Source organism: Trachymyrmex cornetzi, unplaced genomic scaffold (genome assembly GCF_001594075.2).
Source record: "Trachymyrmex cornetzi isolate Tcor2-1 unplaced genomic scaffold, Tcor1.1 scaffold83, whole genome shotgun sequence".
Classification (NCBI taxonomy): Eukaryota; Metazoa; Arthropoda; class Insecta; order Hymenoptera; family Formicidae; genus Trachymyrmex; species Trachymyrmex cornetzi.
This window is the reverse complement of record NW_017300169.1, coordinates 5,313,986-5,336,566: the sequence shown is the minus strand read 5'-3', so window position 1 is coordinate 5,336,566 and position 22,581 is coordinate 5,313,986. Positions and strand designations below refer to the sequence as shown.

Here is a 22,581-nt window from a genome sequence, read left to right as displayed (position 1 = left end):
TATATATATATATACGCGTTACGAGTATAACAGCGATAAATTATTTGGAATCAATTACACGAGAATATGAACTTGGCAATAGTGGCGGAAATTCAGACGATCATCTCATTGCATTCAGGCAGTAGATCAATTCCTGCAGTCAGACACAAGGGATAAATCCCTGCGATATATAAGAGAAACAAAAGCTCCCTTTCTCGTTGAAGCAATCATAGAATTTGGCGCAAAATAAGGTTACAAGAGGGTAGTTACATCAGGTATTATTTAATAGAGATATTATCGTTCTCCACGGAAATCGAGTTTACTTTAAATGATCATTCAAATATCGCTTATTACCATTTAAAATTACTTACTTTCAATAATAGGATGATTTCCTCGAATTATGCACATTTATCAAACATTCATGCGATACTCATGATTAAAATGCTCCAAGCAGTTATATTTATTGTATCATCCATTGCAGTTATTTTAAAGAGCATTCAGATTAGCGAAACCTCAAGCAGAATCTCAAGCCAAATCTCAAGTCGAATCTCGAGCCAAATCTCGATTCGATGTGTGCCTGACATCGTTTAAAACTACTTTGTAAACAATAATTAATTCATCCATGAAATAATAAAGTCATGAGTCATTATGCGCAGATAGTCTACGAGCGTGATTTCCGAAAGAGCAAGAAGAAGCATGATCACATTGTCTTACATTAATTAATATTAACCAATAAAAATAATGTGCATTCCCATATATATATGTCCTTTCTATTTCTATGCAATTTATTGAAAAAAAAAAAAAGGTAGATAGTTATTATAAAAATTTGTCACGATTAGTCAAGTAAATAAGTGACTAAAATGTTTAAAAATTCATTGTCTTTCTAAAAGATGAAACATCTGCAAGAGCGATGTGACTTAATATGAGCGATTCAAGTTTCATACTTGGTGTACTGCACGCAAAAATATTATAATTAAGACAAATAACGTCATATAAATTAGACGTCATCGTGTAGCATTACTTGATCGTTTCTGATCTGATAATGCAATCGGTGATGCATCTCGCAGATGATATTTAATATACGATAATAGTCGAGCTTCAGAAACATGAATGTGTCATAAGCGTAGCTTACAACATCAAAGCTGCATACATATCCTCGCCTGGTGTAAGTGTATGTTTGAAGTGCGTTCGCATTGAAAACGTAGATGATCGCAATAAACCGATGTACCATAAAGATAATCACTAATCATAATGATCTCTTTCCGGGATGAGCGTACCACGCTCGTATCTGCTAATGAAAACTTCTTCCCGAATACGTCAAGTTGCATTTACGTCATTTACCGAGTATTTGCTGCTCCCGTTATCTCTGGTCTGTAAAAATCTTTTGTGATAATAATGTCTAGAAACTGATGGCCCGGTTATCTAAAATAATTTCAACATGCTTTCACGCATAAGATTGGAAATCCGTATAAAATTCATCATGAAAATAACGGATATATCCTTTATGTTCAGTTCTACCAATGTAAATTTACTTTAATTTTGATTTAATTTACTCTTATTTTTTTCTAATTTTTAGAACTAGAAAGAGACAAAAAATAAATCAAACCGAGTTTAGTCCACAAGTTAATTTACATTAGTAGAAACAGGTGTTAAAGATATTTTTATAAAAATTGCATTCAAGAAAGATATAGATGATGAGATACGAAGAGAGTTTTTTTTCTAAAGGATTAGACTCGGAAAGCTTTATAGCTAAATTTAATGTGCTCGCCATCATTTAACTGTTCTTTTTACGATTTCACAAATTACCTCGCAATCACTTAGCGAATGGTCAGTTGCCGATCAACAATGAACGAGTGGTAACATCCGACCTCTTATATGCTACAGGGAAAATAATTTCTTGCTTCAAGGGAAGCGAGCGCAGTTTATTTTCCGCGAATTTTTCTCCACACCTGTCAGGCATTTTTCTTCGATCGAAAGCGGACGCCACTTGTTTGGCTAATGGCTCGTCAAAACGACGCAATACGAGACGGCTCGCATTCCTGTACCAAAATATCGGAACCAAACAAAGCAAAAGACGGAATCTAGATGTACATACGATAACGTAAACAACTTTATCGACATTTAAACAAATTACACCGAATGCGTCCTATAGGATCATAAATCAAGTCTTGAACTCTCCATGCGCTCGCATTAACAATCTCGGCAAACAAAATATTTTTTCTCGAATAACAAACCGAACAAAAAACATAAATTTGTGATAGAATTGTACACCCTTCATTTAATTCATAAGTTATGCGATTGATCTACTTAGTAATTTTTTTATGGTTCGTCGGTTTAACAAATAGAAATTGCATCTTTTTACGATATTGATTTTTAATAATTATTGTCACCAATAATATTCGCGGACATAGTTATTCACGATAATTATACTAAACCCGATATTTTTGATGACTCGTCAATGCAACATTCCATTTTATTAAACAGCAGTTTGTGGAGAAAAACTGAGATATGATGCAATATGATGTATTTTTCAATAAAAATATTGAATAATAAATAAACTATAAAGAAAAATGCAGTTTTATAATTATGTGAAATGTAATGAAATACAAAGGATATTAAATTCGTAGAAGTATCTGGAAGAAAATTTGCAAATTTATAAAATATGCTTTTTGTATTGTTATAATTTAATTTGCATCGGAAGTATTTACATTTTCAATGCATTTTATTAAAAAAACGATTCATTAACAATTTCATTAGTTTGAATAGAGATTAACAAGATAAAAACGATTCAGTGCGTCCAAATTCATATCACTTATTTAAACGATGATATCATGATAGTACAGTTTGCTTTTAAAGTGTAACGGTCGTTTCTTACATGGTGAATTCATATTTCTCCTTTTCTTCTAGTCGTTTCTTACACGGCGTGCGCGCGCGCGAATCCATATTTCTCCTTTTCTCCTAGTTACATTTAATCAGGGTTGTGCGCATTACCTCAAAGAAGTAACGCGTTACCGTTATCGTCAATTTTTGAAAAAAGTAACTCGTTACCATTACTCGTTATCAATTTTTAAAAGTAACTCGTTACCGTTACCGTTACTTGAAAAGTAACGATTCGTTACTTTTTTGTTACTTTTCTTTATAATGCTAAAGTAAGTTATTAGATTTTAAAATTACAATAGCTGATAATTAATTTAATACTAAATGTGAAAAAATATTCAAACTTGAAATTCTCTACTAACTAGTTTGTACATAGAGCAAGCTTTTCTCTATATTAAACTTATCTAAAGTTTTACTAATTCTTTATTTTACTTAGATAATATCGTTATTTTAATGTACTCGTTTTTATAAGAATTTAGATTAAACAGATACTAGATTAAACATTGTTTTTAAACGTTAATGTTCCCTTGTGAAAATAAATCGATGAAATCTTTATCAATATATCCATTTCAGTATAATTCATAATGAAATGAGTCAATTGATAAATATTTCAACGATTTTCAGCGATTTCAACGATTTATTTCCATCATGGTTACTATTATGTGTATTTCAATATTTATTGTCGGTACCAAAAATTTACAGTAAATATATGTAATGTGAATTATATATTTTCAACATTAGCAGTGCCTATTAGAACACAGTATAAGATACTAAGTGCAAAATACTTTTTAAGAAATTAAGAATAAATTATAAAATAAGAAAAAAAAAATATATATATATATGTATAATAGGGAACTAAAGTAACGGTAAAAATAACGGCTAAATTCGTTACCGTTACTATAAAAATGTAACAACGTTACTGTTACCGTTACATACAGAAAAAAGTAACGAAAGTAGTAACGGTGTTACAAGTAACGCGTTGCTTCCCAACCCTGCATTTGACGTATGTATAATAAATAGCACTTGCAAAGATGTAAGAGAATATCTCTGATCGATTTCGGTAACTTCAACTTTTTTTAGTATTACATAAGTAATACTAAAAGTTCCACACTCGGTTCCACGTGCAACCCAAATTGCAATACGTTCGGTGAATTTCGTAATAATGCCTCTTACGATACGTTATCATAGAATATTATTACCATGAGACTTATTGTCGTTGAACAAACATTGTTTTGCATACGATGATGTAAGAAATATAAGCGGTATTTTTTTTAATAACAGTATATTCACAAAGACCGTTTACCGATATGGTGCGTTTAAACTACCTTTATAATATTATATTACATAACAAGACTGGAATGCGTAGACAATAAGTGACAATTAGTTAATACGACTGCCGCAACAGATCATAATAATAAAAGTTGTTAACCTGTATAAGAACGAAGCATATATGGTAAAAATGTGCAATATGCATCTGTGGAGTTTTTTGATCGACTCTTCGGCCGTATTCACGTAATTAAATGAAATCAGAGCCAATCAGATATTTCACTCACGGCGGTTTTCACGTCCAAAGCAGTTTATATCAAAATTGTTTGTATTTGCTATATAAATACATGTAAATATTACCTATACAAAATTATTTTTTTAATTATGGACGGGATCTGTTATACAAATGTTTTTGTTTAATAAAAGCAATTATTGGAGAGACAATTGCTTTTAATATCGGAGAGATCATCAATTATTGAAATATAAATATTAATAATAAAAGAAAAAGATCTTCAAGAATAAATCTTCAGTTTATCTTTTATTTAATTTATAGACTAAACTAAATTTTAAAAGAGCGTGAAAGACATAACTATTGGGAATATTTCATGTAAAAAACAAACAAGTTTCATATTGAAGAAATAAGTTCGTATATGGAGCACTATGACGCTAGGTTGTGTCTCCTGGCGAGGTGCCAATATTACAGATTTCGATTCATATCCCGAGAGAGAGAGAGAGAGAGAGAGAGAGAGAGAGAGAGAGAGAGAGAGAGAGAGAGAGAGAGAGAGAACGAATAACTCTTTGCAAAACCTGAATTAATAAAAAATGGCACGAGATTTCTGCGCGCGCGTGCGCTATAACATTATGAAAATATAACTAAAAAACTGAAATAAATGGGGAATTGATGAAAAATTATTTTGCAATTCTTAGTTATACGTATCAAATAACATAATTCTTTTTGCGATCTTTTTTATCTAACATTATCTATTTCATCATTTTCATAAAAAGATATTTCCAAGATTATCGGACAAACAGAAAATGATAACATTCATAAAGTCTATTTTTATTAATGTAGAACATCTATATCTCGATTTAATTTAATCTTCATCTTTTTCCAATTTTTGGAATTAGAAAAAAATAAAAAATAAGTTAAACCTAAATTAAAGTTAATCTACATTGGTAGAATCGGGTATAAGAAAAACGAATTGATCATCATCCCATTGATCCTAATTTCCTTCTTTAAATTATGAATCTAAAACGGAATACGTACACTAAGAAAAAAATAGCCTAAATTTAAATAAAGATTTATTTAAATACTGTCAACTAAACATTTACTTACATGAAATAAATATTTACTTAATAAAAAGAAGTGATTGTTAAATCAAATTAATGTTTTTTGTATCAAATAAATATATATTTATATATAATAAATATTTAGTTGATACTATTTACATAAATATTTATTGAAATTTAGGATATTTTTTCTCAGTGTAGAAAAATTGTTAAGAATTAGATATGCGACTCCTGTCGTTTATAATTTTTAAAGAAGAGTTTCCAATAAGCATATGTTACGTGTAAAATGTACGTATCGAAAGTTTTGTGAGTGAATTGCGCAGAAAATTTTAAAGTTAAGTATAGCTGTCTCTAACAATCTCCAAGATTTGTAATTAATTTTGACACATCACGTTTTAAAAAAGTATTCAGGGAAGAAATATTCAAAACCGTTCTAATAATTCTCATTTTGTTCATTTTGAAAATAAAATTTTGAAAGTGATTATAAATTGGTACGAAACATAGAAAATTTTGTTCTTAGTTTCTTGTGCAAAATTTATAACCATTTACAAAAATTTATCAAAAAGTGATAAAGTGATATTATGTACCACGTGTAAGTAAGTGTTATTGTCCAACATGGCATTGTCCTTCGCATTTTTTATATCTGTCATTACCAAGTAAAGATAAAAAATTACACAATGTAAGTAATACAATGTAGGTAACAAGTAAACGATAAGAGCGAGTCAGAAAAAATATTATTCGATGTATGCTGCGTACGTAACAATTATATTTGACATTCCTTGACTTTCAAATGAAAGTAATAATAAAAATTCAATTATATTCATAACACGTTTACTTTCGTGAAAAGTCATTAGAGCAAATATGCGCATGCAAAGAAATGTATTAACACTCTCTTATTAATACTCAGAAATAATCCATTAAAATCATAAAATCGCTATTATTACAATCATGATTATTATAAAACTTCGAGCAGAATTAGAAATTCTCATTCAAGAGGGTCGAAATAAAGTCCATTTGCCCTACATGAAATATAGATTAATAACGAAAAAATTAAAAATTTTGAAAATATTTTAGTATACAGTTCATCATAATTTGAACAATTAATATTCAATCTTTTGCTGCAAATTCACGAAATCGTTTTACCGGTTTTGAAATTTTATTTGTAGGAAAGTAAATTATAAAATTGCATTTCAAAAAATATATACTTTTATATGAAAGGAGCGGATATGCGAAAACAAAAATATGTCACACATGTATACGCAAGCGATAGATAGCATAGCTAGTAATTATTTCGCATTATAATTAGCGGAGTTTGTTCTTATAAATACGCCAAATAAGCAACATGAATCTCATTAGCACAATAGCCGTTCGAGTGTCTACTGTCAATAACACTCGGTAAAAACATGGGGTATAAGATTTTACATCTGCTGATCTTGGCATTTGCCGTAGTTTGTATCCAGGCTTATCAAAATTCAGATTCTTCAGAAGAAGAAGGTAAGTTCAAGTAAAAAAAATTATTAATAAATAGTAAAACCCAGGTCAATATATTAAACGAGCTATAGTTAGGTGTACTACTAAATAATATTTATTAATCACAAATTATAATTTTCCGACGATAAGTTTCAACGGTACGTTTCGACTATACTTAGTCCTCATCAGTCGCAGAAATACATAAATACCCAAATATCTATTATATTAACATTTTATGAGGAACATCTCACATTCGAGTTCCAATAGATAATATAACAGATTTCTAAGACTCATTTCACCTTCGTGTTACAAAGGACGATATATCGCAACCATATCATATGTAGTCAAACTTGATAAAGATAAACGATGTAGTGAAGAGTCATGATTCCGAACCAATCATCGGTTAATAGCGAGAAAGGGCAGTCAGTATGAATAAATGAATAAATTCCAGTCATATTAGTGATGGTAGCTTGATGTCAAATCATATAAAAGATTGTATGTACGTCCTTAATAATATTGGTAGAAAAACTAAATATTATATAGAATAAATTATCGTCACAATTGAAACTATAAAGACATTAAACAGTTGGCAACTTAAAACTATCTTTAGCACTTAAAAATATGTGGTAAACCGATAATAAATTATAACTTTATGTACGTATATATATAAAAATTTTATTGGAACAAAAGCACACCGCGAAACATAAATAACAAACGCTTTAAATTTATAATGTCAATTAACAAAATTAAATAATTATCAAGGAATAAAGAATAAAGGTTATGCAACTCTTACATTAATATGAAGGTAAATACAAATTATACATAATAGCAAGTTAGCAGCAGTCCATTAAAATAACCGATCTTAACTGTGAGAGAGTATAAACGCAAATGATACCATATGTTACATATCATTTGCGTTTATACTCTCTCACAGTTAAGATCGGTCTTGCATCAGTGAATATAACCGATTCTAAATTCTATATTACAATTTTAATAGACTGCTGCTAACTTGTCATTATGAATAATTTGTATTTACCTTCATATTAATGTAAGTTGTTGCATAACCTTTATTCTTTATTCCTTGATAATTATTTAATTTTGTTAATTGATATCATAAATTTAAAGCGTTTGTTATTAATATTCCGCGTTATGCTTTTGTTCTAATAAAATTTTTATATATACACGTACATAAAGTTATAATTTATTGTCGGTTTACCATATATTTTTAAGTGCTAAAGATAGTTTTTAAGTTACAAATTGTTTAATATCTTTATAGTTTCAATTTTGACGATAATTTATTCTATTTAGTTTTTCTTCCAATATTATTAAGGATGTACATACTACCTTTTATATGATTTGACATCAAGCTACATCATTAATATGACTGGAATTTATTCATTTATTTATACTGACTGCCCTTTCTCGCTATTAACCGATGAATTGGTTCGGAATCATGACTCTTCACTACATCGTTTATTTTTATCAAGTTTGATTACATATGATATGGTTACGATACATCGTCCTTTGTAACACGAAGGTGAGATGATTCTTAGAAATCTGTTATATCATCTATTGTAACTCGAATGTGAGAGGTTCCTCATAATATGTTAATATAATTAGATATTTGGGTATTTATATATATGTATTTCTGCGGCTGATGGGGACTAAGTATAGTCGAAACGTACCGTTGAAACTTATCGTCGGAAAATTATAATTTGTGATTAATAAATATTATTTAGTGCACCTAACTATAGCTCGTTTAATGTATTGACCTGGGTTTTACTATTTATTAATTTGTTGTAAGTTATACGAGCGAAAAGAATTGATATTATTTATATTGTAAAAAAATTATTGTCATTTGTAAACTCATCAAGATTTTTCCCTCACAACGTGATATATATACCATTTAAATCAAACATAAAATAAAGTAATAGTAATAATATATTGTAATAATAATAATAATACAGTTACTAACAATAATATACATTATTGTGGCATGTATCTTGCGTTTTTCAACCTTTTTCAATTGGCGACACATTAAATAACGAGTCAAATTTCTCAAAGTAAATCATTAAATAAACACGTTTCAATGCTAAGCAAAATTATAAGTTTATGAATTCCCGTCAAGTATTGTATGTTATAATGACTTACGTCAAAATTATTCCTATTCATTTCAATAAAAAGAAATATTGTGTGTGAAAGGGGGGATTTTAATAAAATAAATTTAAATATATAGAGAAAACTTTATAGATTTTATTTGATCAGGAAGTCCATATATTGTAGATTATTATTAGTGATATTTTAAATCATAATTATGTGTGATTGATGTGTATTCAACATTTTTTCAGATTCATTAAATGAATCCTCTTCACCGTCACCCATACTGACTAGAAAAGATGAAAGAATCGTGATGTCATCGGACATTTGTTCGAAATTTGCTGTGCAGATTTGTGACTTTTATAAATTTGTGCAGAAAAAAATTTGTTTGTTCCTATTAAGAAATCCCACATGTATACCTGGGCTGATATCACTTTTGAAAGAAATCATAAATAAATTTGGTGATTTAATTTGCTGTATTTTTAAATATAAAATAAAACTTTTAAAATCATGTGTTTTATGGTTAGGAGGATTAATTGGTAAGTTACATTTAAATGATATAAACATAGTCCTCAATTGTTTGACTGTATTAAAAATGTAATACCCAATGGTTTAAAATATATGACAGGCAAATTAGAGAACGCTGGAGGTAGCTGCGGTGCTGGAGGCTCAGGTGGAGGCTTAGGTGGAGGCTCAGGTGAAGGCTTAGGTGGAGGCTCAGGTGGAGCCTCAGGTGAAGCCTCAGGTGAAGGCTCAGGTGGAACCTTAGGTGGAGGCTCAGGTGGAACCTTAGGTGGAAGCGCAGGTGGAACCTTAGGTGGAGGCGCAGGTGGAGCCTTAGGTGGAGGCACAGGTGGACTCTTAGGTGGAGGCACAGGTGGACTCTTAGGTGGAGGCACAGGTGGACTCTTAGGTGGAACCTTAGGTGGAGGCACAGGTGGACTCTTAGGTGGAGGCTTAGTTTAGACTTAGGCCTTTTTTATTAGGGTGATAAATTACAACCTAAAATTATTTAAACTTGGCAAATTATATAATGACAATGGCAAGACTATTTGAAATACACGCATCGTATGTGCTAATAACAATAAAATTCCTTTCGCACGTCGATGAATGAATATATTTCCTATTATGCACTTGTATTTGTTTTAAGTATTAATATAAAAATTGATTATAATGATATAAATTGTTAAAAATGGTACTAAAAATATGTAATGCGTGTATATATATATATATAAGTTTATATGGCTAATGTGTAAAATATATGCAGCAAAATGTATTTCTTGGAAAATGTTTTATTTCGAATAATGTGAATGTTTGCGGAATATATAATTTAAAGAGATTATACTTTTATTGTATATACAAGGTGTCCCAAACTTTTTTATATGGTGGACAAGTAGAATGGAGTAAACTAAACCAAGAGAGAATAAAAGTTTCTTGTTTTAGAACGTACAATCGAATGACACTTTTAGTTTTTTAAAAATGGGCATTTTTAAACAATTTGTTTAAACAATTATCGTTTAAACAATCAATTTTGCAAAACGAAAAAACACGGGTAATTTTTTTTCGCTCATGTTATGAATTACATATTCAGTTTGACGCTATCACGGCTGTATTAGGCATGAGTTAATTTGGTAAGGGATTTAACTTCGCGCCAATTGTTGATATCAAATCTTTTTTACACGAATGATACATAAAATTTTGTAAAATTTAATTTATCTCCAGTTGTTGATATTAACTCTTACCGTATCATTTACAATTTGGTGCCTCATCCATACCAACCAGGGTTACTAGAATCTCTTCGTTTTTTCACCTCTTCAAAATATATATAATTTAAAAAATCTCTAAAAATTCACCAATATACTTCCAACTTTCTAGAATAAATATTGACTTTTCATTTTGGAAAATAATAAAATGTAGTATAATTTATAATTACCGAAAGATTCGTAAGTTGGGAAAAAATGGCATTTGATTTAAAAAATTATAACTTTTCATAATAAATAAATATAAAAAAATCACTCCAAGGTTTTGTAGTTTAGATATAAAGTTATGAAAAAAAAATACTAGAACTTCGAATTCTACAAAAAGTTGAATTATTTTTGAACACATAAATAATTTTCAGTAAGGGACATATAGAAAAAATCGAGTTAAAATACGCATTTTTTTATTTTGTTGTAAAATAATGTATTTTTTCATTAAAAAAATGTAAATTTTAATACACATTTAGATAAATATGTAAAGAAAAGCGTGACTCGCCTCTTCAGTTTTATCTATTTTGTCTAAAAAATAAATAATTCTTTTAGAAAAAAAATTTTTTAATGAAAACAAACATTCAGACATTAATTTAGAGTGAAAATGGAATACTTATAATGATTTTGACAAAATTTTTATTTTCACAAAAAAGCTAACATCGTATACTCACAAGGGTCACTAGTGTCTCACGTCGCCTTAAACTGCACGTCAGTCATAGGCAGATTGATGACCGGGATCGCACCACCGCGCATAGATCCCCCCCCATCACAAACTTTTTTTACGCGGCAATAACAAACGCCGGATTGACCGAGCTTACGAGAAACTTGCACGCTCGGTCACTAGTTACCCATATTAGTACGGTAAGGATTAAGTCTGCGGTCGATTTGGACGCTCACGCGCTTTAAGCGCTTGTAACCATCATTCTGTCTTTATCATTCATTAGACGTAAAATAAGAATAGAAGTATTGAAAAGCGCTGAAAGCGTCCAAATCGACCGCAGCTTAAATTCTTTATACAAATCATAAAATTAAGTAAATAACAAAGACAGTATCACTTTTACTTTTTAATTTGATAGAATTTAACTTGGTTAGTTAAGACTATGGCTACGTTCAGTTCACGCTCATATGCTGTAAGCGTTCATGCTTATAAGCGCTGTTTTTTAGTGTTCAATTTGGTTTGTCAGTGCTCACATCAAATAAGTGAAGTCGTTCATTTTCTCTATTGTAAGCATTAAGCTTAGGCACGTAAACCGAACAATGTGAGCAATGCTTATAAGCGCTTAAATCGTGTAAACATGAAAACCGAACGCAGCCTATATCATTTAGGTTTTAATTTTTAATTTTGTATATCAGTTTTTTTTCCGAGGAGTAATAATTTTTGACAGAGAATTAAAACTGCCATTACTTGGGTTGAAATAAGAGGACCTTCAATAAGAATATTTTTGAAAAAGAATTAAAACTGCTACTTATTTGAATTGGAATTACTTGATTTGGAATAAAAGGGCTTTCAATAAAAATATTTTTCAAAAAGAATTAAAACTGCTACTTAGTTTAGTTGGAATAATAAAAAGATACGTATCGCTTAGGTTTTATTCGAAAAACATGTATATTCTTAGCGCCTTTTTTACCTTTTTTTTTAAAAAGGTAATTTTTTATACAAATGATACATAAAATTTTGTGGAATTTAACTTGGCACCAGTTGTTATAATATCAAATCTTTTATATGAATGAGATACATATCATTAGAGTTAAGTAATAAGGAAAGATATTACCACTTAGATTTCACTTTTAATATATATCTTGGTTAGATAAGACTGTATCATTTTGGTTTTAATTTTTGATTTGGTACAACAGTTTTTTTCGAAGAATAATGATTTTTTCGAAGAATAATGATTTTTGACAGAGCATTAAAGCTGTCATTATATATACTTGGGTTGGAATAAGAGAATCTTCAGTAAGAATATCTTTGAAAAAGAATTAAAACTGCTACTACTTGGAAGTTAATGAAATAATAAAAATATACGTAACGTATCACTTAAGTTCTATTCGAAAAGCATATTCTTAGCGAATTTTTTTACCTTTTTTAAAAGGGTAAGTTTGTACTGATATCACGCATTTTGTATTAACAAATACCAGCATACAATTTTGTTTGCATCTGATCTCCTTTAGTTAACAAATATTATGATGATGGTCATCTGTATTTAAAATGAAAATATTTTCAAAGAAAAATTAAAGTTACTAATAATAAATTAACCTTGCATTAGCAGAATTTAACTTGGCGCCAGTTATTGATATCAAATCTTTTATACAAATGATAAGGCCGCAGCACAGACTTTTGCATAACGCATAATGCATAGTGCAAATCAATTAATTTATTTACAGAATTTGGCGAAAAATAAGGTTATATGAGAGCTATATTAAGTAAATTATTATTCAATAAAGGTACCATCTATGAAAATCAAATTTCTTTAGATGATCATACATACTGCGTGTTACATTTTACATTATTAGTTTTTTCTACATTAGAACGTGTACTGCGTCTAATTATCCTTTTTTTTAAATCCAGTATTCGTGAGTTTTACTACGGTCCAGATCTCACAATGTCGTTTTCTCTCACTCCAAGTGCCGCCGCACGTCGCGGTGCGAGCAGCAGTAATGCCGGTATGATGCCTATATCACACTAGCGATTGGAGATTGCGTCTGCGTTCGCGTTTGCGCCTGCGATTATTTTTCGACTAATCAGAAAAGAGATGCTGGCGATTGCGATTCACGATTTCCGTTTAGACATCTGTCTATTTTTCATAATCGAGACGCAGACGCAACTAATCATAAAGCGACTTTGTAGTTATGTGACCAGTTCATGTATCGAAACGAATATTGGAGACAATACCTCTTAGAAAAATGTGAAATCTATAATTCAGTGATGATGCAAATATAAAAATGTGAATTCCTTCTTTTATAATTTTTTATTTTTTTCATTTGCGTTGCAGGAAATGTCTGACAAAATGTAATCGCTAATTGTCACTAGTGTGATTGAAAAACGTCTAATCGCAAACGCAAACGCAGATGCAATCTCCAATCGCTAGTGTGATACGGGCATTACATCAGCGATTGGAGATTGCGTCTGTGTTCGCGTTTGCGTCTTTTGACCAATCGAAAAGGGCCTGCTCATCAGCAGTTTCGTTTTGATTGGTCAAAGGACGCAAACGCGAACGCAGACGCAATTTCCAATCGTTAGTATGATACGGGTATAACGTCTACTCCGCTAGGCATCGTGTCATAATGAATTCTCAATCAGTTAATTTTAATCGAATTTCGATACGTTATATAATAACTTGTCAAATTACCTAATAAGTTAAAATAATTTTAAATATTTCATATTAATACGCGTGTTTGATGCACGTCATAACACACGACAACGGCGTGCAGGACTTACACTCGTAACGGTGTAAACGGTATTTCTTGCGGCGCTTGGAATGGAAGGAAACAGCATCAAGATCCGAATTCTGGTTATTACGAATAACTAAACTGTCTGAAAATGCTCTTATTCAGGTACGTTTATTGTATCATCCACTCGTTATTTTATACTGAGTATTGTAACTTGCTTCTCTTGATTGAGAATAACGTATGAATTTGGCAAGTTGACAATTACAATACGCATACTCGTACATACAATATAAGCATAAACAATACAATTCCTAGGAAATATGTGAGCGGTAAATTCAGTAATATAAAAAAAAGTACATGCGGAAATGTGAGTTACGTGTCTACTGACATGACGTCGGTTAAGCAAGAACTTCGTACAATTCAGAAACACGTCACGATGATAACATCTCAATTTCGCGTTTACAAGAAACTGTGTCCTTAAAACTGTTTCTATTATATATTAATTGCAACATGCTTGGGATCAACTTGCAACTAATGTAGAACCAGCTAAACGCGTGCGTCTCTTTGAAGAGACGATTTTACATGCATGTTATGAAATTAGTCTCGCTCGGATTCACATGTATGTTACAAAATTGATATCAGATTAAAGAATTGATACAGTAATTTTAATTTAATTTCACGACTTGTAACGATCAAGCAATTCACGAGCTCAATCAGGCTAAAAAAATATCTTCGATCGATCAACTAAACGCATTCAAAGAATATCATGGATTCAAGGTAAAGGCTGAGAAAAATTGATAGGCTCAATTACAATGGAATATCTTCGATCGGGAGTATCGTCACGCGAGCGATATTTATTTGCGAATTATTAAGATCTCAACGGATTCGCGCATCATCGCTGCGAAAGTATTTTCGTGGGAGATCGGCAATTTATTTACGTCGGGCAATCACGCGCGGTACGCATGATACACGAACGCTCGACGATACGAAGATTCCCTTGAACCTATGGAGAAAAGGTTAAACGGCGTGATAGCGTCTCATTTATTGGATCTTCCTCTCGAAACGATCGACGCTGTTAACGCCATAATTTCTTTGGACTCACATCTGTTATCGTGCGTCAGCGAAAAGATCGCGAATCCATCCGTCCGCGCGTTAACAACTGGAGCAACACAAAGCACGTGATTGTCGGGCAATGATTCATTGTTACATTTTCCTTCTCACAATCCTACTATTTAACTCGTGTGAGCTTTGTTGTCATGACGGAATTATTCCCGAAGCTTTGAATTTTGTACAAGCGTTTTTGTGGCGAATATGTATATAGTACGAACATTGTGCTAATAATTTAACTATACACAACTCCGTTTAGGTTTCGACTCGAGCAAGTCAATACTAGTTTTTTTCCAGTGAACTCTTTACACATCCGAGTGATAAATGACGAAAATAAAACGAGCAAGACAGACTTTTTGCGCAACGGACCATGGATGGCGATAATTGGTTCGAATCGTTTCACGGGCGGAATTGAGTGCGAAAAAACGCGAATAAATGTTTGACATTAGCATTTTGAAAATGAGAAAGGTAGATTAATGCCGGGGTTACAGACGGTCGATGGAAAATTTCCTAGTTTGCTTTATCGTTCATATAGTAGAACATTCGCAGCGGTTATAGCATAGCAGCATTTTAATAACGAAGTACCGTAGTAATGTATTAAAGATAGTTCCGCCGCAGAAAATTCATCGCAGAGTTATGAAATAAAATAATAAGAGTAAATTCTTTTAAATTCAAATATACTAACTTATAAAATGAGAAACTATATATTTTCTCGGAAACATGCTAAGTAAATTATTAAATAAAAAATAAGGTAAGCGTTTTACAAACAAGTAAATAAAAATTAATTATTAAAAATAAATATCTCAAGACTTTTGTCCTTAATTCTATATAATAACTATAATAAGAGATTAAAGGGGGACAGCTTTTATACTTATAACTTCTATAAAACAGATTCAACGCTTTGAATATACATATGTCCATTGAACCGTGTTCATTTGTGTATGTTAAATGTTAATTCTATTATTAGTTATGATATGCTGTATCGTAAATACAATATAACTGATCGGTTAGTCGCATCGAGCTTAACGATGAGGTCGCGAGTTCTCGCTACTACTAATGTAGGTCAATTAATTCGAAGTATCGATTTTCTTTGAGGAGCAACGACGCTCACAAGGGCATCTTTTCCAAAGGAATACTCTTGGTGAATTCACTATTTTCTTTGTCCAATGTGAAATCTTCGTCCAATGAATTTGAGCAAAGCATAAATGTCAAAATGTTCATTTGCATATAATATCGCCATAATTCTTACCTTTTTCTTGAAAGAAAGCTAGCAGTTTCGGAATATTCGAATATGCATGCTAAGCTGGCATGGGATAAAACTCATTTTTATGTTGACTTTTTCGCGCGATTATCATCAAACTGGAATAAACTTTGCAACAGTCATTTAAAAGGGTATATCATTATGAATATGATCATACGTGCTGCGGTAAATGCAAATCATGGAAATATTTCAGAGTCGCCGAGCTTTAGAGGAGGGACGAAATAGTACATGAAAATATAGATACGTGAAATCCACGAAATCGCTATTTTCTGGTTGGTCGACGAGCACTTCCTCGGCGGATTTTCGGAGCTGCATGTGTGCAAAGTGTGAAAACAAACCGTAAACGTTTTCCACTCCAGACATATAAATAAGTCGGCGTAAATCTGTCGAAGAGAATATATTTCAGCATGGTGTATAAGTGCTGCTTCGAAATTCTTAAGTAAATCGATTGCAGTTCTGAGCACGATGTTAACGATTCTCGTAAGCGATATCGCGACGGAGAAGTCCCAAATCCTATCTAATTGCACGAGCTCCAGAGATTTTATTTTCATAAGTATACCATTGAACAGTCTAAACAGCGATTTCAACAAAAAACGCGGAAAAAATTTGGCTTTTCGTCGCTTTATATTCGCATGATATTGAAAATAAGATAAAATTCTTAAGTTTATGTTTCTCAAATATGATTCTCATCATTATATCATGACATTGACAATAACAAGCGCAATGTCGATTTTTAATATACGGTTATAATATCCGCAACGAAGATTTTGTCGATTACGCACAATGGAATAAATTACGGCTGAAATGATTCCATCCAGCGCCAGCCTCACGGAACCGATAAATTTACACACGAGTGCTTTGCACGGCACCACTCCCGTCGATTCGCACGAGAAATCGGCCTCTGTGTGTAATTACGACGCACTCTCAATGACTCGGTCACGTGCGCCATGCTTCCCGTATAAATCCCGGATGAAATCCCGGCGTTTAATTTATCGTATCCGCTTTTGATGGTACAAACAATTTTGGACAAAGTGCTGATAAACAAAAAATTCTACCCCGTAGAGTAACAGCCCCGTTCGTTATTAATGACTCGCAGGTCCCTGCCTTAATCGAAAATAAAAAGAATATGAGCATTGATTCTTTTACGTTACATAGTCGGGTCAAGGTAGTGCGTTTGTATGACGAGAAACGTTACCTAGAGGATTTAATAAAACGAGTGAAAGATAAAAAAAAAGACATATACACAAGAAAAAGCTCATAAATGAATTCGTCAATTTGAAAGAAGATTCAAATAATGTTTTATATTATCGGAAAAATTTATGAAACTAAAACATTACAAATAAATAACATTGGAAGTACAAAAATATGTGTATTTTTTTAAAAAAGATTAATTATTATTTCCTCATATCGTAGTATTTATTTATTATACACTATTTAGTATCTATACTTTTAAATTAAATAATCACTATTATTTCTAATTTAATTTACAATCTCAAACTTCCGTTAAAACTTATTTTTCTGTAAATGTAACAGCATTTTCAACTCCAATATATTTTTCTTATAAATCTTATGTGAAAATCGTGAAAACGTGATTAAGCAATATTTCATAAAAGCAAACTACACATAAATCTCATTAAAACCATCGAATATTAAAGGAAAATTGAAATATATTACGGAAATTATCGTATTATGCTATTTGTTTAAAAAAATCATCGACCGATAAGTAGTCAGAATTAGTCACGAGAACATAGTACAAATACGATATCATTGTTTGAAATACTCGCTTAAATTAGAATTGACAAGGTTAATGAAAATGTCGCTGCAAATAAGTTAAACGTGTCAAGGACTTCATTATTTTCGAGAAATGAAGCTTCCACTTTTCAATTTCACGTATATACATGTGACATTTTGCTAAAACTAATTATTCAAAATATTTACTATTCCAATCGTTCTTGCGATTTACTAAATAGATGTGACATAATCTTTCCGCGTAAAAACGTGGATAAAATAATAAAGTTATAAAGTTAAAGATATTATAACTCAACAAATGAAGCAGCGCCGTAGTTCAATTTTTTCAACAAGAGTTGAAAGCAGCAGCAGAATGAATTTACACAATTTTCAGTCATAAAAGCAATTCAACGTCGCACATCAGGAACCAAAGAAAAAGAACTTCGTAAAAATAAATAATTTAAAAAAATTGTTCTCTTCGTTATTATACTTGTTAATAGCATGTCAGAGTTTCAGTCAAAAGCACTTTAGCTTGACGTACATTTAACATTGTTTTTCTCCATTATAATAATGACAAACAATTGGCAATTAATGTAAAATATGTTTATTTCTTTAGTATTTTAATTTTTTAACATTTATCCTTTTAAGGAATATTTAATTTCAATTCTGAATAAGAAATTATACAAGCTTTCTCCATCTCAATAAGGATTGCCTTAATTTATCTGCGTATAAACTTTCCTTTTCGCTAAACTAATATACATGTCATCTTGCTTTCAGAGCACATTTATGTGAACGTCACATCGGCAAACAAGGAACATTGAGATTCTTATGTACGTGAGTCATACGTACTTAGAACAAGTAGATGACGTTTCTTTATTAACGAGAAGAAAGTATAAAGTTGACGTAACGTCAAAAAGTTATGCACGTCAGTTTTAGATTACGAACGTAAACAAAATTATATGACAACTAAAAATGGTACGCATTTCGCTCGGTCGCCATACCATTTGGGTTTATGTAAATGAATAATTCATAAGATGAGAATAAATATGAGATATTTGGTTTAGGAGAAGAAAGACCGCATTAATGAGCGAAACTGAAAGAAGAAGTATTGTAGTGTATTTTGTTACATTTTATATATCCATGCAAAAAACAAGCTTAAAATTACATTAAAAAAATTTTTTTAAGAATACGCTCTTATACGAGCAATTTTAATAAGTTACTTGATAAAAAAATAACTAAAGAACTTTTGATAACAGGAATATAAACAATAGAAATGAAAAAAAAAAATTATTTTCCATAAATACGTAAAAAAAAATTACGCCATTATTTTCCGCACATTTTGTCATTAAAGATGGTATTCATTTATAATATTTATTAACATTTTTCGCTTGTTTCTTAATTTTAATGCTTATGAGTATCGTAAGTAGTTTCTAATGAGTTTAAAGAGCCTACAAAGCTCGTTACGTATAACTATTCATACTTTATCGTAAATAGCGGAAATTACGAAGAACAACAGAAAATTCGTTAATTTCATGACTAAATTAGAACGATTAAGGAATCGCGAAAAAGCTCAAAGGCGGAAAATTTTTTATAACTTCTCCATCACTGAGAATAATAACGACTATAGAAAAATGGAGTTTTCGCTATCAACCCTTTTAATTATGTTACACTAAGTCGATATTACATTCGCTTTATATAGATAGTAAGAATACTGAAATCTTTTTGCAAATAAATCATCTTAGACATTGATGGTAGATTTTATAACCAACAGGTAAAATATTTACGCAGTTATTTACGTTTTGCCCTTTTAAGATCTTATTTCCGTTTTAATTTTCTAATAAACGCTCTAAAAAGAAATTGAGTTAATTGAACACCTACATACACGGAGCTACACGTGGCGTTTCCGGGTCAATTAAAATATAAAAATAACGTTTAAAAATATCGTTCAATGTTGGTGAAAAAAAGCAAAATTACGTAACCGAAAAAACAAACATTTTTACCATAGTAAACCAAGAAAAATTAAGACGTCATATTTGTTTTAAATTTTAACAACCCACCTTTTTACTTAATTATCGTTAAAGAAGTTTAATTACGCGTTGGATCTTGGTTGGAAAGCTAAAACTGTTTGATAAGAAGTTTCAAAAAGATTCTTCTGAAAAAAATGTTCACACAATAGCTAAGACCAATATTCTTTACATTTTCATCGCTGACTTCTTGTATGTGACATAAAGAAATAAGATCCAACTAAAATACGTCAAACCTCGATGCAATAAATATTCTGAATGCATAAAAGAATATTCACATTCACGCAAGGACGACTTCCAGTCTGCATGAGATAAATATGAGAAAAGTTTCGTGCAAAATTTCATTTTATCGGGAAATTTTTCGTGGCCTTGAAAGCCATTTCAATAAAACGCAAACTTGGAAGAAAGTAATTCTCCTCTTGCCAATTTTCACAGTTAGATTTCCATTTTCTCTCGCATTCCGTGTTGTATAATTATACAGTCGCTAATATAAAATCGCTGAATTTTCTTTGCTGTCACTTGTAGCTCAAGGGAGAAATAAATTGGTCGCGTTCGCACTCAAATAATCTTGTTTTCACGCCGATTGTACCAATGTGTTTGTGGAAATTGGAAATTCTTCGACCGGAAGACAAACGATTAACGATCAACGCGGAAATTGCACGGCTAGGATGTCGAGCAAAATTATTAAGACAAATGATTGTTTTTGTTGCATATGATAAGTGTCTATTATCCATTAGCAAATAAATATAATATTTAAATTTCCATTCTTTCCTATGTACAAGAATTTATGATCTAAGTAAAGGTTTAAAGGTTAAAAGTTTAGTTTCTGTCTTAGCAACTGTGTAATTAGTACATAAAGTTGCTCATATATATAATCAAATAATTTTGTATAATAAATTTTGCGTTAATGCGCAAATAGAACAAAATTTTATTCTATCTCTTTCGTAAAACCAAACGAAGACTGGAAATCAAATCGATAGTGCTGACTTTATTTATAAGTGTCAACATTTCTTTGTATAGCTATAATAAGTAACACTACCGCAACACAAGAAACTTCTTTACGTTATTAATTATCATTATGTACATAAAATCAAAAATATATATAATGCACTCATGACGCAAATTTCTTTTTAAATTAAATTAAAATATAATAATTAAATTTAGAAATAACTATGTATACTAAGTTAATTAAAAAATGTGTAAAAAATTTTAATTATATACTCTGCGAAAAAATAATCTCAGACAACACATGTCTAAAAAAATGTCATAAAGATGTCATAAAAATATCTTTTAGACATACATGTTCAACATTTAGATATCTAAAAGATGTAATAAAAACGTCATTTAAACATGCATATCTGGGAATATTAGGGAATATCATTTAATAGGACACTACGTCCTAAATATTTTAAATAATTCCAAACAGGAAAATGTATTTCTTTCAATTTTTGGTTTTGTAAATGTATATAGGTTTTTCTTTTCAGTGACTGTCTTTTGGGGAAGAATTTATTTAAGAATACAAAAGAATTTATTCAAAGAATATTGCGATCTTTTCGATAGAATCGCATTCGCCTGACTTCTGCTTAAAATCATTCGAATAACGCATTTCTAAAGCCTGACGAATTCCTCGCGAGATATTCTGTACATGGACGGCTATGTGAGACATAAGCTCTTTGAGATTTGCGAGATATACTAGAAATCAAACGTTGAGAGAACATGTTGCGAAAGAGTATAGAAAAGAAAGAAATCTAAACGGATAAGGTCGTACCTTCAGGGATGCCATGTCCGACACGGATCGATGAGTCTGAATAGTTTCCAACTGGTCTAAGCACCAGTCTAGTTCTTCTATCGTTTCTACAGCCAGCTTCATGAAGGGCTCCTCTGAAAAATCCGAAGAAATAAATTTAGTGTTATCGAATGTTCCCTTTCACTTTCTTTCTTTCTCATCCTAACAGGCAATAAGTTAGCGTTAAAAGAGTTTATCTACTAAAAAGATAAATTCGAATGTGATTGAGAATAAAGAAGCGTTTCGGAATTTTTTATTTATCTTCGTATTTTTAAAACTTGATGAGAATACTTCAAAAAATATATGATGTAAAAGATATTTTAAGGCTTTATAGAAAATGAATAGCATTTCCAAAAATAAATAGTAATTTATAAGTGAAAAGAAAATGAGAATTCCGCAAAGAGATAATAGGGAACACACATTCAGCAGTCGTAATAACGAATGTATTTTTTAAGGAAAAGTAGATGGAATTGTACGAGTCTTATGATTCCTTTTAATAAACCATACACGGAATGAATAGCTGTAATAATTAACGTGATCCAGAAATAGGGAATATATAAT

General features: G+C 30.8%; 2 protein-coding genes across 13 annotated transcripts in view; one reads left to right on the top strand and one right to left on the bottom strand.

The window, feature by feature from the left end:
- The window catches only part of dnc (phosphodiesterase dunce), a 215,054-nt gene that overhangs the window by 45,262 nt on the left and 147,211 nt on the right, over window positions 1–22,581 (bottom strand). For all 12 annotated transcript variants that reach the window (XM_018519405.1, XM_018519408.1, XM_018519399.1 and 9 more), the window contains one exon: window positions 22,003–22,115. In XM_018519405.1, the coding sequence (XP_018374907.1) occupies window positions 22,003–22,115 (113 nt within the window). The remainder of the gene's footprint in view (window positions 1–22,002; window positions 22,116–22,581) is intronic.
- On the top strand, window positions 6,780–10,176 carry LOC108768811 (acanthoscurrin-1-like). The gene is made up of 3 exons (XM_018519416.1): window positions 6,780–6,906; window positions 9,231–9,518; window positions 9,608–10,176. Exons 1-3 carry the CDS (start codon window positions 6,816–6,818, stop codon window positions 9,943–9,945), a joined length of 717 nt encoding a protein of 238 aa, XP_018374918.1. The 5' UTR covers window positions 6,780–6,815; the 3' UTR covers window positions 9,946–10,176.